Genomic DNA, 18,600 nt, shown 5'->3' with positions numbered 1-18,600 from the left:
GGAGCATGTCTTAGCAGCAGTTATGGACACAAATGATTGTGGATTTGTGGTATTTGATCTTGAATATGTCAACAAATATGTGATAATTGCCAAAAATGGTTTTCTTAATATAAGGGCTGATTTTCTCGCACGAGTGCTATCCGTGTTATTCACAGATAGCACTCATACCTATGATATTCTATGGGACTGTGCACATGTCCAATTTTTTTAGATGAGTGTTTTATCAAAATCGTGAATGTTTAGCTTATGGGTCCATAAAAAAATCGGACCGCACTCGGATAACATGTAGTGCGGTGCAGTTTTCACGGACTGACAGAATAGCGAAAGTGGAGAAAAGTTAGCTTCTTATTTTTGTCTCTCCACATCCGAGAAAAACTGTCCAAACTTATCAGACCTCTTTTCTCAGATGGCAATAAATTGGTCGTGTGACCCTTCCCTAAGTCTCCTACTATGTAATCCATAAAATGACCACAATTCCTGGGTGAGATGTTGTGTGCAGAAGGTTGCAGGACAGTTTGCTGCCTGTGGCTGCTGTATAACTCTACATTCTGTATAATGTGACCATTCCGGAACCTCTCTTGGGGGAATTCTCCATTAGTGACTTTTCTGTTTTTTTATTCTTCCTGGAATTTTATGAAAACTATACTGACGGCTTTATGTAGGTGGTTTTTGACAAGGGGGAATAGTATCGCCCAGATGTTGGTTGTATCATACATTTCTAGAAGAAATGCCAGGGGAAGAGAAAAGAAAGGAGCCACTACACTGCTAGGATTCACAATGTTATTTCTTGTACAGACGGGAGGAGAGCTGGCCGGGGGTGTCTTACCGTCATAAATACTGGAGGGGCGAATGGAAACCCGAGTCTAATATGCTTACTGGTTAAAGGGGTTTTCCGGCTTCACCTCTGCTCGCCACCAACGTGCCAGTATTAAAAATAACACTGGTTGTTACTTAAATGGAACCTGTCATGTTGGAAATTGTATCTGATCTGCAGGCAGGATGTCATAGAGCAGGAGGACATGATCAGATTGATGTACATTTTGTTATGAGAGGTTTCAGTAAAACCTGCATTTTATTCATTGAAATCCCTGATGTGCGTATAGATGAGTCCAGTGGGCGGTCCTGTCCAATGATTGACATCTATCTCTAGATCCAACCACCCACTGGACTCCTACGAAATAACAGCGGGGATTTCAGTGAACAGAATGAAAGTTGTACTGAGTCTTTCCTATATATCATTCTGCTCAGCGTCTTCTTCATGCCACGCTGTCCAGAGATCAGTCTCCATGTTCAGTGTGACAGGTTCCCTTTAATCTCGCACGGTCCAGCACTGCAGCTCCAGTGATTGGTTGCTGGCCCCGACGGTGACGTCATGTCGGCAGCTCTGCAGCCAATCGCTGGGCCACCAGATGAATGAATTGTTCTTCATACAGGCACGCTGATGGCAAACAATGGTGAAGCCGGAAAACCCCTTTAAGAGTCCAGTGGGAGAGACGGCTGCACTACAAGTGCTGCGTAATCTTTCTACGGGGTAATGTTGCTTACATCTTTTGTCTGGATGTGTCCTCTGATTAGAATGAATTTAGACTTTTTCTGCTTTATCAGTTGCTTGTGGGAGATCAGTATTGTCATATCTGGGGTGTCCTGGGCAGAAATGAAGTAATTCCATGTTTTCTTTTCATCTGGTCAAGCAGACCTCTAATTAGAGCTGATAAACCCGAGCTGCATTACTGATGTATCTCATTAGCAGAGTCCTCAGTCAGGCGCTGGAGTGCACGGCATGGGGGTCCGTGCTGGTGGGCTTCATAAAGGAGGAGGACTGAGACTCAACTACACAGCCAAGGGTGTTCTCCATAGATAATAGACCGGCTGAGCATTTCTATAAAGTTATCAGACCGAGCTGTTTTCTCACTACATGATTCACATTTTCTAACGCATCTGCTCTTGATTCTGGATAGAATTGGAGGACGGGCAGTCACATTCCGACGCCCCACCAATTCCACCGGGTAACACCGAAAAGGAGCCTTATAAACTGCTTGGGCTAACCAAAAAAGTGCTCGTAGCTCACACACAGAAGGAGGAGAATGATTTTCTCAGTGGTTTCATGGATGTAAAGCGGCTTAGTGCCTTCCAGACTCGGTGCAACACCTACATGCATGAGAAGCCAGGAGGTGAGTCCTAAAAGTGAGAGGACATTTCTGAGGCACATGCTTGTGGATAAGTAGATCTGTGAACGTCCTATCTTTTTTTTTGTCTTTTGCTATATGAAGGTGAGAGAGATTAATAAATGTTTTCCTTTCCCTTAAAGTCCTGGGGTCTCATGCTCCACATGGAGCAACTATTGCTGGAAGAAGAGGTGGAAAGACACGAAAGCCTAAAGTGAAGCGTGTGCGGCCAGAATCCTTGGACAGCAGCAGTTCTGGTGTCCCCCAGGCCCATCGCTGCCCTCTCCAAGGGCTCAATGCTACAGCTTGGTCTCAGTCGGACACGTCCCATGCTAGTTGTCCTTCCCTACCTTATCCAGTGTTGCCTGCTTATCCTTTGCCAGTTTTTCCTTCTCCTCAAATCCCAGTGCCAAACGATAATGGCATTCCAATGCCTAATGGAACTTCATCCAATATGCCTCCTTTTCCTGCTCCATTGCTTTCACCAATGGTAGCCCTTGTGCTGCCAAATTACATGTACCCACCTAGTGTGCCTCCCAATGTTTATCCTGGGACGCCACCCTCGCATCCATTTCCGGTACCGCTGCCATTTTATACACCACAAGCAACATTTCCACCATCAACTCCCATGTTCCCTGTCCCCCAACCTGTATTCACTCCTGCACATCATGGCTTCCCTGTCCCTCCACCATCCTGTGCACCTCAGCCCGTACAGAGCCATTGCCTATTGCAGCCTTTTTCATGTCCAGCCCTTCCAAGTGAACCAAAGATGACGGAAGGAATTTCTCGCTCATCCACTCCACGAGATCCTCCATCTCCCCCTCTTTTTCAGTCTCGCTGCAGCTCTCCTCTACAGCTCAATTTGCTGCAGTTGGAAGAGTCTCAAAAGGCTGATCGCTCAGAGGGGTGCGCCGGTGTCGGAGGTGCTGTGAACAGTACATTTATGCCGCAGCCCTGTGAAGATCTAGACTTGGTACTTACAACACAATTGCAGCACATTTATACAGAGCAGACCTTAGATTTCCAGATCAAAGACTCATATCCTTCATTTTTCTTTTTCTAACCATTCAGCCTGCGGCACAGACAATCCTCCCAGATGGACACACTAGTGATGCTCTGTCTACGGGCAGTGACCTAATGGATATACTTCTCCAAGAAGACGCATGCTCTGGGACGTGCTCGGGTTCATCTTCGGAATCGCTGACCTCGGGATCCAATGGGAATGGCACATCTGGCAGTCAAGCAGGTGGGTTCGTAGCTTTAGCAGAGAAATCACTTGACCTGATGTCACCATTTTGCCAGACAAATGCAATATTTAGTTAAGTATTTATTAATTATGATGCTCCAACTTGCCTCTTTTGCTTGCAGGAAGTAGCCAGACCAGTCACAGCAGCAAGTATTTTGGAAGTATTGATTCTTCAGAGAACAATCAGAAAGCAAAGGGTTCGACATCTGGCAAGGGCGAGTCTGTTATGAAGTATGTTCTGCAAGATCCCATGTGGCTTCTCATGGCCAATGCAGATGAAGAGGTTATGATGACCTACCAAATCCCTATACGGTAAACTTGGGCGAACTGGTGGAAATGTATAGAATAGTTATATATCTACCAATGTGCAGCCGGTCACGTAGACTGGAGCCGCCATCACGTTCTCTACAGATTTCACTGCAATGATCTCTAGCAGTGTAGGTCATGGAGCATAAGCCTCTGTTCACATGTCCAGTTGTCTTACGTTTGTAATGGATTCAGTATGAAAAAATAAACTGAATTTGTTAAAAAACAGATCAAAACCACATGCACTGTGGTTTACGTTTAGCATAGTTTTTACTAGTGGAGTATCTGTACACAGCCACTGTTCTGGACTTGTGCAGTGCTAAAAAAGCAAAAACTCATCCAATGATGGATGACCTAACAGATGAGCATCTTTTAGGATCTGTTTTCCACAGACCTCAATGTAAAACAATGGATTGGCTGGACTGGTAAATTATGGAAAGTACATTTTGTTTCATCCATTTGACTACAATTTAGCTCCAATGCGTTTTCTCCTTCGCCCCATTGAGGGACACCGGACCGTGGGTGTATGCTGCTGCCACTAGGAGGCTGACACTAAGTGATACAAAGAAAGTTAGCTCCTCTGCAGTATACACCCTCCTGCTTGCTTAGTGTCCGTAGGAGGCACATGGGTCTGCTATTTATTTATTTTCATTTTTAATTCTTAATAATGTTTACCTGGACGAAGGGGCGACGGAACCTTTCAAGGCTCCGAACCAAGAACAGGCGAGCGTGTGGAGTGTTGGCTCCACGTATCCTCTCCTGCGACATGGGATGCCATGCCTGGGCTGATGTTTAGGGGAGACGGGTCCCTTAAACGGCACCGATCTCCCCACACCATCAACAGACGAGCACATGGAGTGTTTCCTCCATGTATCTTCTTCTGCAGCCAGGCCTAATGCCGGACAACCAGCCCTGTCCACCAGGATTGAACAGAGGCACCCTCTGTTTTGGCGTCCGTGCAGCCCCCACTGCTCCACCACTGTCTAGCGGTTGAGGCAAGGAGGCGGACGGTTCCTCTCCATCTCCCTATGAAAGGGAGAGTGGATTGAGGGTTTTTAACCTTTTCCCTGCACCGTCCAAAAAATCACCAGTTACAGCAGGACAACGGAGGTACCTGCAGCATCATCCAAAGGACATCCCCAGCCTATCCATGTAAGCGCTGAGAAGGGAGGGCTCTGAACAGTCCGGGCACAGGCAACAGACTTTTCCTGGCAGGGGGCGTTTTTCGGGCCTGGGCATAAATTTAGTCCCCGGCTTTGGCCTTGTACAGCCAAAGCTATGATGCGTTCCAGCGGCCCCGCCCACTTTTCCAGCGCTTTTCGTTCTGAACAAGAGGCGCCCCTGAAATCTCGTTGGCCATCTTCCTACACCCTGTCGCAAGCTGACAGGGCCTCCGGATGCTCAGGAAGCCTCCTGCTTGCCCGGATAGCGGCACAGAGTGTGATTCTCGTGGCAGGGACACAAGATATGCGTAAGGAGCGCTGCCATTCTCTCTCTCTCTCCCTTTCAGTATCCTATCCTCTGTGAGAACCCTGATTAACCTATGACTTCTCTAGCCAAAGCGTTTGAATCCTTCAGTGTTCCTTCTGGGAATCATGGCATTTGCACGTCTGACGCAGAGGAACCGTCCCCTACCTGCGAACAGTCGGCTAGCAGGGGCCGCACACAATCTAGAAACGTACAAGCCTCAAGGAAACTAATACGTAGTACGTCTCCCATACAATCACGTACTATGGTGTCCATGAGCTGTTTCGTTTCGGATGTCTCCTTAGATCCGGATTTGCCAGACTTTCAGAGGACGGTTGATTCTCTGATTGAGGCCATCAACCAAACTCTAAAGGTTGATGATGACTCCGGCTCTGTGTCGGATCACGCTGTGTGCTTCAAAAAAGCTAGGCGTCCCTATAGAACATTCACACAAAGCTTTGGGATATAGTTAATCAGCACAGAGAGCAACCAGATAAGCGCTTTACAGGACAAAAACCACTTGAGGCGAAGTACCCTTTCTCAGCTGATCTGAGAAAAGATTGGGCCGAGTCCCCTGTAGTAGACCCGCCAGTCTCTTGCCTGGCATCCAAAACCCTTCTATCCCTGCCAGACAGATCATCTATTAAAAATCCCACAGACCGCCAGATAGAAAATTTGGCTCGATCTGTCTTCGACGTCTCCAGGTGTGGCTCTATATCCTTCCTTCACTGCAGCGTGGGTAGCTAAAGCAATGGTTTCCTGGTCGGAGACCTTGACTAATTCCATTCAGAGCAGTAATCTTCCTCTGGAGGCAGCGCAGCTGGCTAGCCAAATATCTCAGGAAGGAGATAACCTGGTACACGCTACTTTGGATGTGGCCAACTGTGAGGCTCTATCGGCGGCAAATGTCATCACGATCAGAAGATCTTTATGGCTCAGAGAATGGAAGGCGGATTCTCTGTCAAAGAAGTCTCTGACATCTCTTACTTACCAGATCAGGTGTTTGGAGAGAAGCTGGATCAGCTTATCTCGGATGCTACGGGAGGAAAGAGCAAATGTCTTCCCCAGTAATAATAATAATAATAATAATAATTTTATTTATATAGCGCCAACATATTCCGCAGCGCTTTACAAATTATAGAGGGGACTTGTACAGACAATAAACATTACATCATAACAGAAATACAGTTCAAAACAGATACCAGGAGGAGTGAGGGCCCTGCTCGCAAGCTTACAAACTATGGGGAAAAGGGGAGACACGAGAGGTGGATGGTAACAATTGCTTTAGTTATTCGGACCAGCTATAGTGTAAGGCTCAGGTGTTCATGTAAAGCTGCATGAACCAGTTACCTGCCTAAGTATGTAGCAGTACAGACACAGAGGGCTAATACTGCATAAAGTGTATGAGAACATGATGCGAGGAACCTTTTTTTTTTTTTTTTTTTTTTTTTTATTATAAATAGGCCACACAGGGATCGTTAGGTTAATGCATTGAGGCGGTAGGCCAGTCTGAACAAATGAGTTTTTAGGGCACGCTTAAAACTGTGGGGATTGGGGATTAATCGTATTAACCTAGGTAGTGCATTCCAAAGAATCGGCGCAGCACGTGTAAAGTCTTGGAGACGGGAGTGGGAGGTTCTGATTATTGAGGATGCTAACCTGAGGTCATTAGCGGAGCGGAGGGCACGGGTAGGGTGGTAGACTGATACCAGGGAGGAGATGTAGGGTGGTGCTGAGCCATGGAGTGCTTTGTGGATGAGGGTAGTAGTTTTGTACTGGATTCTGGAGTGGATGGGTAGCCAGTGTAATGACTGGCACAGGGTAGAGGCATTGGTGTAACGGTTGGTGAGGAATATGATCCTGGCTGCAGCATTCAGGACAGATTGGAGCGGGGAGAGTTTTGCAAGAGGGAGACCGATTAGTAGAGAGTTACAATAGTCCAGACGAGAATGAATAAGTGAAACAGTCAGAGTTTTTGCAGAGTCGAAATTAAGAAAAGGGCGAATTCTAGAAATGTTTTTGAGATGCAGGTAAGAAGAGCGAGCCAGTGATCGGATGTAGGGGGTGAATGAAAGGTCAGAATCAAGGATGACCCCAAGGCAGCGGGCATGTTGCTTTGGAGTAATGGTGGAACCGCACACGGAGATGGCAATGTCAGGCAAAGGTAGGTTAGTAGAGGGAGAGAACACGAGGAGTTCAGTTTTTGACAGGTTTAGTTTCAGATAGAGGGAGGACATGATGTTACAGTAGAGGTTTAGGCGTCCTTTTCGGCATCAACAATAAATCAGTTTCCGATCCTTTCACGCCAATCAGGGTTGGTCCACTAACCCTACCTCTTCAGGATCAGGACGCTCTCCTCACACGAACAGAGGACTCCAGGCATCCTTTAGGTCCAATCAGCAATGGAAGTCCTGGCCCAAACAGTCTGGATCTAAGGGATCTAGGTCCCACAGATTTTCCGCTCAATAACTCATTGGGTTACACATTCGACACCAGCAGAGTAGGTGGTCACCTGTTTCTTTTTCACCAGGTCTGGCTCTGTCATTCACAACGAATGGGTCAGAGACCTGTTGTCTTCCGGATACAAAATCAATTTTTTTTCACGTCCCCCGGCTCGTTTCTTTCCTTCCTGACTTCCAGCTGCAGGGGCAAGGGGAAAGGCTCTTTCCCGAGCCATAGACTCTTTGTGCCGTGATGGCGTCATTATCCCGGTTCCGTACAATGAAAGGTTCGTTTGAAGGACGGAAAAGTGAGACCCATACTAGACCCCAAACTTCTAAACAAGTTTGTCAAGGTCCGTCATTTCCGCATGGAGTCTCTGTGTTTGGTCATTACCTCAATGGAAAAAGGGGAGTTTCTAGCATTCATCGATATTCGAGATGTTTACCTGCACATCCCGATTTCCCCCCCCCCACTCCAAAAGTTCCTGCGTTTCGCCATTCGTAAACTGCATTTTCAAATCATGGCCTTGCCCTTTGGCCTTGCTACCACTCCCAGGGTGTTCACAAAGGTCATGGCGGCCGTCATATCAATCATACACTGTCAGGGTGTGGTCGTCCTGTGTATCTGCATGACCTCCTAGTCAAGCGTCCTTCTTTCCACGACTGCGCGGAGTCCGTTTGTATCACTTGCAATACTCTTTCTCGTCTGGGTTGGCTGATAAACTTAGCCAAGTCTACCCCAGTTCCAGCCCAGCAGATATCCTTTCTAGGCATGACCCTGGACTCCTCCTGAGGGTTGGTGATTCTCCTTCAAGACAAGGTCCTAGCTCTTCAGCAAGGAGCCCATACACTTTCTCAGTCATCCCCTCATTCCATCCGCTTTGCGAAGAGGGTACTGGGCAAAATGGTGGCAGCAATGGAAGCGGTTCCTTTCGCACAGATGCACCTCCGTCCCCTACAGCATGCTCTTCTAGCGGCTTGGGACAGGATCCCGTTTTCTCTCGACTGCCGGTGCCGCCTATCTCTGCAGACTCTCAGATGGTGCACATTGAGTTCCTCCTTCAACCAGTGAAAGTCCTCTCTCCCTTTCAATGGCTAGTGGTGACTACCGGTGCCAGTCTTCTGGGCTGGGGAGCAGTTTTTCGTTACCACACCGCTCAGGACCGCTGGTCATCTCAGGAATCGAAACGTCCAATCAATGTCTTGGAAATCCTAGCGATATGGCTAGCACTACTGCAGTTTCATTGTCTCCTAGCGCAGTGGTGTCAAACTGCATTCCTCGAGGGCTGCAAACAGGTCATGTTTTCAGGATTTCCTTGTATTGCACAGGTGATAATTTAATCACCTTCACAGAATGATTCCAGCACCTTGTGCAATGCTAAGGAAATCTTGAAAACACGCATGGTTTGAGGCCCTCGAGGAATGCAGTTTGACACCTCTGTCCTAGCGGGTCACCCCATCCGAATTCAATCGGACAACGCCACAGCTGTGGCATTCATCAACCATCAAGGGGGTACCCGCAGCAGGGTGGCCATGTGGGAGGTATCTCGCATTCTTTGATGGGCAGAGAGGAACCACTCGGTAATCTCAGCAGTGCACATACCAGGCGTGGAAAACTGGGCGGCAGACTTCCTCAGCTGCCAGGGTCTCGCCTCAAGGGAGTGGGAACTTCATCTAGATGTTTTCCAACCAACAGATCTGTCTTTGTTGGGGGACCCCTGATATGTATCTGATGGCATCCAGACTGAACTCCAAATTCTCCAGGTTCATGGCTTGGTCTTGAGATCCAAGAGCCATAGGAGTGGATGCTCTGGATCTTTTGTGGTGACAGTTCCTCTAACGTACATTTTTCCCCCGCTGCCGCTTCTTTCGAGAGTCAATCAGAATGATCAAGGCGGAAGGGGTCCCAGTGATCCTGGTCACTCCGGATTGGCCACGCCAGGCATGTTTCGCAGAGTTGGTGCGCCTCGTCGCTGACATACCCTGGCGACTGTCGGATCTTCCAGATCTGCTCTTCCAAGGGCCAATTTACCACCACAACAGGTCGCGTCCACAATGATCAGTGCTCGTAAGCCTACATCGGTACGCATTTATCACCGTACCTGGAAGACATTTTTTGCTTGGTGCAAAGCTCGTGGATGTCTCCCCCTCATCTTCTCTATTCCCACCATTTTATGGTTGCTACAGACTGGTCTGGACTCAGGCCTGGAGCTCAGCTCGCTCAAGGGCCAGATACTGCCTTATCAGTCTTAAGGTACCGTTACACTTAGCGATTTACCAACGATCACGACCAGCGATACGACCTGGCCGTGATCGTTGGTAAGTCGTTGTGTGGTCGCTGGAGAGCTGTCACACAGACAGCTCTCCAGAGACCAATGATGCTGAAGTCCCCAGGTAAGCAGGGTAAACATCGGGTTACTAAGCGCAGGGCCGCGCTTAGTAACCTGATATTTACCCTTGTTACCATTGTAAATGTAAAAAAAAAAAACACTACATACTCACATTCCGGTGTCTGTCACGTCCCTCGCCGTCAGCTTCCCGCACTGACTGTGAGCGCCGGCCGTAAAGCAGAGCACAGCATAGCTGCTTCAAAGGCTACAATAGCTAGGTGGTTCTTTCCACCATTCAGGAGTCCTACCGCATCAGAGGTAAGCCTATCCCAGCGGGGATCAGAAGGCACTCCACTCGATCAGTAGGTGCTTCCTGGGACATTTGGCATGAGGCGTCGGCGGAGCAGGTCTGTAAAGCCGTAACTTGGTCCAGCCTACATATTTTCTCAAAGCGCTATAATGTTCATGTCCAAGCTTCAGCTGATGCGGTGCTGGGCTGAAGAATTCTGCAGGCTGCGGTGGCGTACATCTTGGCAGTTGTTGCGTGAAGCCTGATGTTTTCTGTTGTTTTCCCACCCAGGGACTGATTTGGGACATCCCATGGTCCTGTGTCCCCCAATAAGGCAAAGGAGAAACGGGGATTTTTGTGTACTCACCGGAAAATCATTTTCTCCAAGCCACTCATTGGAGGACACCGCACCCATCCAGTTAGCCTAATGGCTTGTGCTTGTTCTTTAGTTTGACATGTTGTACTCTTGTGTATGGTTAATGTTCTCCTACTGCTTTTTACACTGAACTGGTTCTCTTGGAGCCAGCATGAGGGTGTATACTGCAGAGGAGGAGCTAACTTTCTTTGTATTAACTTAGTGTCAGCCTCCTAGTGGCAGCAGCATAACACCCATGGTCCTGTGTCCCCTAATGTGTGGTTCGGAGAAAAGTATTTTATGGTGAGTACACAAAAATCCCTGTTTTTAGCTGTAAGACCTATTTTTTTTAAATCCTTTAGTAGATCATTTTATTTTCATTTGCTGTTATGCCAAAAAAATCTCTCCCAAAAAATTGAGGTAAGCACTGGACATGAGAACATGGCCTTACTATTGTGGTTTAGATGTGCTCTTTGGCCTCTTTGGTTTAGAGCTCGCTGTCCTTGAGAGGTCTTTGCTGTCAAGTTGTATTAAAAAAAAAAAGAGAAGTGTGAACATCCTGGGACAAAACTGCCATTTGTGTCAATGTGTGTATATTCTGGTCTCTCAATAATAGGGACATTGATGTGGTTCTGAAAAAGGATCGTGACAGACTGAAATCTATGCAGAAGCTTCAGCCACGTTTTACAGATGATCAGAAGAAGGAGCTAGGAGAGATTCATCCATGGATACAAAGAGGAGGCCTTCCATTGGCAGTACAGGCTACGGTGAGTTAGCATAGTTTAATGACCTGTCCAGTTAAAGGGAATGTGCTTAGTAAATGAATGTGTGTTTTTTTTTTTTGTTTTTATGATCTGTATTAAAAATAAAAAAAGGGAATCTTGCATTTCTCACATATGACCTCTGAGGATATTTTAGCCTCGTACTGACTGTTTGGTCAGAAAATGCACATGTACATTAGCAGCAATAGACTGAGTCAGATACTAATTTTTATTGAAGCATCTGGTTATCTTGAGGAGAGGTCAATGTGAAAGGAGGGCGAGCAGGGTGAGCTGTGACATCTCCTATGAATGATGAGGTTGCTGAAAAGACTTCTCGAAGGACAATAAGTATAGATCTATTAGCCCCAGTGGCCAGTGTGAACATTGTAAGATAGATTGTAGATAGATATATATATATATAATCTACTATATAATTGTCTAAGGGTCACTTCCATCTGTCCTTCTTTCTTTCTGTCACGGATATTCATTCGCTGATTGGTCTCAGCAGCTGCCTGTCATGGCTGCCGCGACCAATCAGCGACAGCCACAGTCCGATTAGTCCCTCCCTACTCCCCTGCAGTCAGTGCCCGCTCCATACTCCCCGCAGTCACCACTCACACAGGATTAATGCCAGCGGTAACGGACCGCGTTATGCCGCGGGTAACTCACTCCGTTACCGCCGCTATTAACCCTGTGTGACCAAGTTTTTACTATTGACGCTGCCTATGCAGCGTCAATAGTAAAAGGATCTAATGTTAAAAATAATAAAAAATTATTATATACTCACCTTTCCCGCTCCTCGCGACGCTCCGGTGACCTCTCCATGCAAGCGTCAGGTTCCGGTGCAAAAGATGGTATGGGAGAAGGACCTGCCATGACGTCACGGTCATGTGACTGCGACATCACAGGCCCTGCGCGCCTGAACGAGAAGGATCTGCCATGACGTCACGGTCATGTGACCGTTGCGTCATGGCAGGTCCTTCTCGCGCAGGCGCGAAGAAGCTGCGGTACCATGGGACAGACAGGGACAGCGTCAGGAGCGCCAGAAGCAGGTGAGTATTTCATATTCACCTGTCCGCGTTCCAACCGCCGGGCGCCGCTCCGTCTTCCCGTCCTCTTGCAGTGACTGTGCAGGTCAGAGGGCACGATGACGTATTAGTGTGCGCTCCGCCCTCTGCCTGAACAGTCAGTGCGGAGAGACGGGACGCAGAGGAGCAGCGACGAGGTGAGTATGTGATTTTTTTTTTTTTATTGCAGCAGCAGCATTACATGTGGCACAATGCTGTATGGAGCGTCTATGGGGCCATAAAGAACTGCATGGAGCATTAAATGGGGCCATAACTGCATGGAGCATTATATGGGGCATCTATGGGGCCAGAACTGCATGGAGCATTATATGGGGCATTTATGGGGCCATAACTGCATGGAGCATTATATGGGGCATCTATGGGGCCATAATGAACTGCATGGAGCATTATATGGGGCATCTATGGGGCCATAATGAACTGCATGGAGCATTATATGGGGCATCTATGGGGCCATAATGAACTGCATGGAGCATTATATGGGGCATCTATGGGGCCATAACTGCATGGAGCATTATATGGGGCATTTATGGGGCCATAACTGCATGGAGCATTATATGGGGCATCTATGGGGCCATAATGAACTGCATGGAGCATTATGTGGGGCATCTATGGGGCCATAACTGCATGGAGCATTATACTACGTGACTGGGCAAAATACTACGTGACTGGGCAAAATACTACGTGACTGGGCAATATACTACGTGGACATGCATATTCTAGAATACCCGATGCGTTAGAATCGGGCCACCATCTAATATAAATATATATATATATATATATATATATATATTTGTTTTTTTAAATTGAGACATAAAAAAAAAATGCTCGATTTTATAAAACTAAAAATTAATGGGGTAGTCTCAATTTCTCTTGCCAGCACACAGCTTTGCAGTCTCTTTCGTGTCCTGATTTCTCCTCCTTGAGTGACAATTATGATGCGTAGCACAACTGAAGTATTAGAAGAACTATAAAGCTCAGCACAATTTCTGCTATATTACATTCAGCAATTTTTTTTTCTGGAGTTTTCACACAAAATTATAGATAATACACATCTGAACAAACACACGGCTCAGGAAAGTGACAGCTGTGATTAAAAGACCTGATCTGGGAGAAACGGATTCTGGGGCTGGTGAATTTGTGAGATTTATAACAGTAGTGCTGACTGTGATGGAGATGAGCAGAAAGCTGCCGTATAGAAATCAATAGTATGTGGAATAATTACAACTAGCACACTCCAATGTGATGCAGAAAAGGGGGGTGTTTAGTATGCATACAGTAGTCACAAACGTTTCGGTCTGCAATGGACCTTCATCAGTGTGCTAAATGTAGCGTGAAAAATATATATAGTAGTAGAACCCCGGTGAGAATTAATAGATAGATAGTGGATACCGCGTGGCTCCCGTGTCTCTTCCTCTCCCGCTAGTCGGACTGACCTACCATTCGTAACTGTTCTCAGTGCAATTCTTCCAGTAAACTCACCACATTTTGATGCAAATCTATTAATCTATTCCCTATTAATATACTGTATGTATATTAAACACCCCCCTTTTTTGCATCACATTGGAGTGTGCTAGTTGTAACTATTCCACGTACTAAGGTTTGGGAACCTATATCTAAGCACCTCCTCTCTTTAGGCTGTGCTGAACATTTTCTATATCGTATAGAAATCAATAGACTGGAGAGAGGTGGATGGGACGTTCCTAGTTAACCCGCTCTCGTAGCATGTAGCTACAACATTAGCCAGGGTGTGAGCTGGCATTAGTGGCCGAGCTCTGTGGGAACCTGCTGTACACTAAGAAAGATAAAAGCTCTCATTGCAGGAGAATCACCACAGACAGAAAAAGCAAGTCACTTGCAAACTTGCTTATTTTCAGGCTGTCCAACTAACTAAATCAATTGAATAACTTGAGAATTACCATTTAACACACAAACCTGATTTAAAAGGAACTTGTCATCAGTTTTTTCCAGTATAAACTACGTCCACCACCTCTACCACTTCTTTAACAGTAGTCTAGCAACTTCCATATAAGCCCCTAATCCCCTCTGCACAGCCCAAAAAATAGCCTTAATGATCCCCTCATAGGGCATCTCTCTCCAGCACAGGCGGTCTTCACTCTGCCATGCTGCGCCAGGAGAGGACAAAAAAGCACGAATCACACAAAAGTAAAGCTGGTGAAGGGCAGAGCGAAGTATGCCTATGCAGAAGCGACATTGGGGGCACTGAATTCACGTGAAGTGGATCAGGGGGACGGCGACTGCAAGGAGAGAGGACACGGAGCAAGACCAGTGACGGCCTTCAGACCTGACTGCACTTTTGGAGGTTATTAGAAATGGTATTTTTGGGCTACGCACTGGGGATTGGTGGCTTACATGCAGGTTGCAAGGCTACTGTAAAAAAAGGTGGTAACGGTGGTGGCTGTAGTTTTTTATTGGGAAATGGATTATTTTCTGTTTATACATTCCCTTTAAGAAAACCAAGTTAATAGAGATGGGGGTGAGGGACATTTATTCTGACCTATGTTTCATTCTAACTGCTCCCCCATTATTGTATAGATCTTCTCCTGCTATGGAGGGCCTGGACTGTCCTGCATTACACACACAGCCCATTAATTTGGATGAACACTGTAATGCTTCATTTTGTCACCGATGCCTCTGCTGGGAAACTGGACACATAGTGTTGGGTTTTCCTACAGATCACATCTGAACACCTGGGGTCCCAGCAGGAAAACATGCTGTGGCTTGTTAAAGCTTTTCCACTTTTGGATTGTCCATGTACAAATGTGTGAAAAAGATGTTTAGTCTCAAAATATTTAATTTCATCACCTGGACTGAACGCTGTTCTCAATTTTCTTGATTGCTGTTGCCTTACCAAGTGAATTCCTTGGATCGAGAGCATGCGTCCATACTTAGTGAGTGCTGTCAATTTTTCTTATGTTTAGTCTCATGATCAAGTCTAAGGGGCTCAATTCTGCTTGTGAGGGGACTATTACAGTATGTTATATGTACTCTTTATCTAACAAATCCTCCTATAGAGAAAGCAAACATTGACCACATGCTTCATGGCCCCAAGGTTAATAGCTGAATCCTCACAGCCTCCCCTATTATGAAGTGGCATGTCCTGATGATCCGTCAGAACTTCATAAAATGATATAAACCCTTTCAAGTGGTAGTGGGAAATAGGACATTTTCTGACATTTACGACATGTGATGACAATATGCTGCAAAGGTCCAAGATTGGATAATACCTTTCAGACGAATCATATCCCTTTGAACATGGGTACGATATTTAGACTGCGTCAGGCCATGGACATTGTGGCAGTAATTCAGGTCTCTACAAGCACTGAAGACCGTTGTAATAAACAAGCACAGAAAAAACATAACTAAGCTCTCTAAGAGCACTTGGGTGCAACTCACCTGATCTTGAATTTTGTTAATATTAACTGTATCCAACTATATTCAAATTGAGAAAATTAAAGTTATGTTCACACATGACAGATTCATTGAAAAAAACACCTGAGACTGAAGTCTGTTCAATACCGGAGAAAATTCTACAACAAATCGAATCATTATTGCAATGCACATTAGGGAATCATGAACATTTACGTATGCCGGCATTACAAATAATAGCTGATTTATTATATACTAGCTGTACTTTCCGGCTTTGCCCGGGTTAATAACTGCTTTTAGCAAAATAGAATGTGTTAACAAAAATTGATTCTGCACACAAAAACCACAAAACAAATAGATAGAAATGTAATTATTAAAAGGCAAAAACTAAGCTAATAGAAGCAGATGACTCATTGGCTTTTGAGGAAGCAGCTCTTGTTCTCTTGTCTGCAAGCCTTGCTTCTCTCTCCTCAGAAAGTTCATTGGCTCTTGAGGAAGCAGCTGCTGTTCTCATGTGTGTCAGCCTTGTTTCTCGGTCTTCACATTTTTCATTGGCCCGTAATGCAGCTTTTCTTTTCACATCAGCTGACATTTGGGCCATGGAATTCCTTTTCTTATGAGGTATTATTGTGGTAAAAATAGTCTGTAACTGACAGTTTCTATATCCTCTCACATAATGTGACTGACATCAGCCTTTCCACCAACACACCCTAACTGACATGCTACTACCTTACACAAGCTTTGTTATACTGAGAATGTCCTTTGTTGCCTATATTAACCAATCAGAGCTCAGATTAATTAGCTGTAGCAAAATAAAAGCTGAGCTGTGATTGGTTGCTATTGGCAGCCTGATAAATCCCCAGCCAACAGGAACAGGAAGCTAAACCACCCCCCCCCCCCCCCCCCCGGCAGTATATATTAGCTCACACATACACATAATAGACTGGTCATGTGACTGACAGCTGCCGTATTTCCTATATGGTGCATTTGTTGCTCTTGTAGTTTGTCTGCTTATTAATCAGATTTTTATTTTTGAAGGATAATACCAGACTTGTGTGTGTTTCATGTGTCTAGTTGTGTGTGTTGAGTTGCGTGTGTCGACATGCATGTAGCGACTTTTGTGATATGAGTTTTGTGTGGCGACATGCGTGTAGCAACTTTTTGTGTCGAGTTGCATGTGACAGTTTAGTGTAGCAAGTTATGTGCAGCAAGTTTTGCGCATGGCGAGTTTTGCGCGTGGCGAGTTTTATGTGTGGTGCGTTTTGAGTATGTGCAAGTTTTGAGTGAGGCAACTTTTGCATGTGTTGCAACTTTTTTGCATGTGGCAATTTTTCCGTGTGTGCAAGTTTTGCGTGTGGCGAGTTTTCCATGAGGTGAGTTTTGCACGTGTGGCGAGTTTTGCTTGAGCCTAGTTTTGCATGTGGCGAATTTTGCGCCTGGTGAGTTTTGAATGGCGACTTTTGTGTTTCGACTTTCTCCTATGCCTCATTGGGGGACACAGGACCATGGGTGTTACGCTGCTGCCACTAGGAGGACACTAAGCAAATACAGAAAGAATAACTCCTCCCCTGCAGTATACACCCTCTAAGTGCTCTAAGTGAACCAGTTCTTGCTTAGTGTCTGTAGGAGGCACTTGGGTCTGCTTTCAGACCCCACCGTTTTTATTTTAGTTTTTTACTTTTTATTCTATTTTTTCCCTTCAGAAAAAATAGAATAAAAATTCGGAGCGAATGGGGGCGATGGATCCTTTCTAGGTACCGATCTCCCCCAAATCATCAACAGGCAAGTACGTAGAGCGTCCCTCCCATATCCTTTCCTGCAATGTTGGATGCCAGCCCTGAGCTCACCTTACGGGCGACGGTTCCTTCGCGTTCCAATCTCACCCCTCCATAGCAGACTACATGGAGTAGCCCTCCATCTACCTCTCCTGGAGCCTGGTGAATAGCCGGACATAAATATGTATGGTGTCTGTGCAGCCCCCACTGCATCACCGCTGATATAGCGGATGACGCAAGGCGGCAGAAGCTCTCCACCCCCTCCCTGGCTATGGCGACGGATTGAGCACCGGCCCACCGCATCTACCATGAGTACACTGCAGGGGCCGAGGCGCTGGGGGGTCCTGGTCTCTGGGGTATAGGAGGTCCGCACCTTAAAGCCTGGGTCCGTGGGTAGTCCGCAGTGTTGGCAATTCAATGAAGGAGTGTGGCTTAAGAATGGCGCTAATAGCGGTCGCGGTTCTGCAGGCCGCAACCGCAGGTTTAAAATTTAGCCCCCGGCTTTTCCCTTTCCTACAGGCCGGAGTTTTGGCCACGCCCACCGGCAGATGCCGCCGCCCACTTTCTTGCGCCTCTCGTTCCCTGAGAAGCGCGCTCACTTCCTGATCTCGGCGGTCATCTTGGAACACCCAAAGGGCTAATGCTGCAGCGCTGCTCCAGCCTTTTGAATCACAGCCTTCAGGACTAGCGATTTCTGTGCATACACTGCGGACCTCCCCTGGGGACTCAAGACACAGGACCTGGGTAAGCTGCAGAAACATAGCTTAACCCTTCCCCTGTTAGTAAGCGCTCTCCTCAAGCTATGCTATGTCTCAATCAAAGCCTCACAAAAAGTCAGGGAAAACCCACACTGTGTTCTTCGCAGCATGTACCTCTTGTAAGGTGTCATTACCCCGGGGTCACAATATTGCATTATGCACAGCTTGTGAACCGGTGACTGCTCAGGAACCACCTGTTACTGATACCGAACCCAGTGAGCTTAGTCCCCCT

The 18,600-nt window shown here is 46.4% G+C and overlaps 1 protein-coding gene across 1 annotated transcript in view; it reads left to right on the top strand.

Annotated features, from left to right (window-relative positions):
- PER2 (period circadian regulator 2) overlaps positions 1-18,600 on the top strand; it is a 161,992-nt gene that overhangs the window by 123,407 nt on the left and 19,985 nt on the right. The window contains exons 18-22 of the mRNA XM_069727814.1: positions 1,959-2,171; positions 2,309-3,138; positions 3,237-3,411; positions 3,534-3,723; positions 11,216-11,366. Coding sequence (XP_069583915.1) covers positions 1,959-2,171; positions 2,309-3,138; positions 3,237-3,411; positions 3,534-3,723; positions 11,216-11,366 — 1,559 coding nt within the window. The remainder of the gene's footprint in view (positions 1-1,958; positions 2,172-2,308; positions 3,139-3,236; positions 3,412-3,533; positions 3,724-11,215; positions 11,367-18,600) is intronic.

Source organism: Ranitomeya imitator, chromosome 5, assembly GCF_032444005.1.
Source record: "Ranitomeya imitator isolate aRanImi1 chromosome 5, aRanImi1.pri, whole genome shotgun sequence".
Taxonomy (NCBI): domain Eukaryota; kingdom Metazoa; phylum Chordata; class Amphibia; order Anura; family Dendrobatidae; genus Ranitomeya; species Ranitomeya imitator.
Note: the sequence above shows the minus strand (reverse complement) of the source record. Positions and strands in the feature narration are given on the sequence as shown.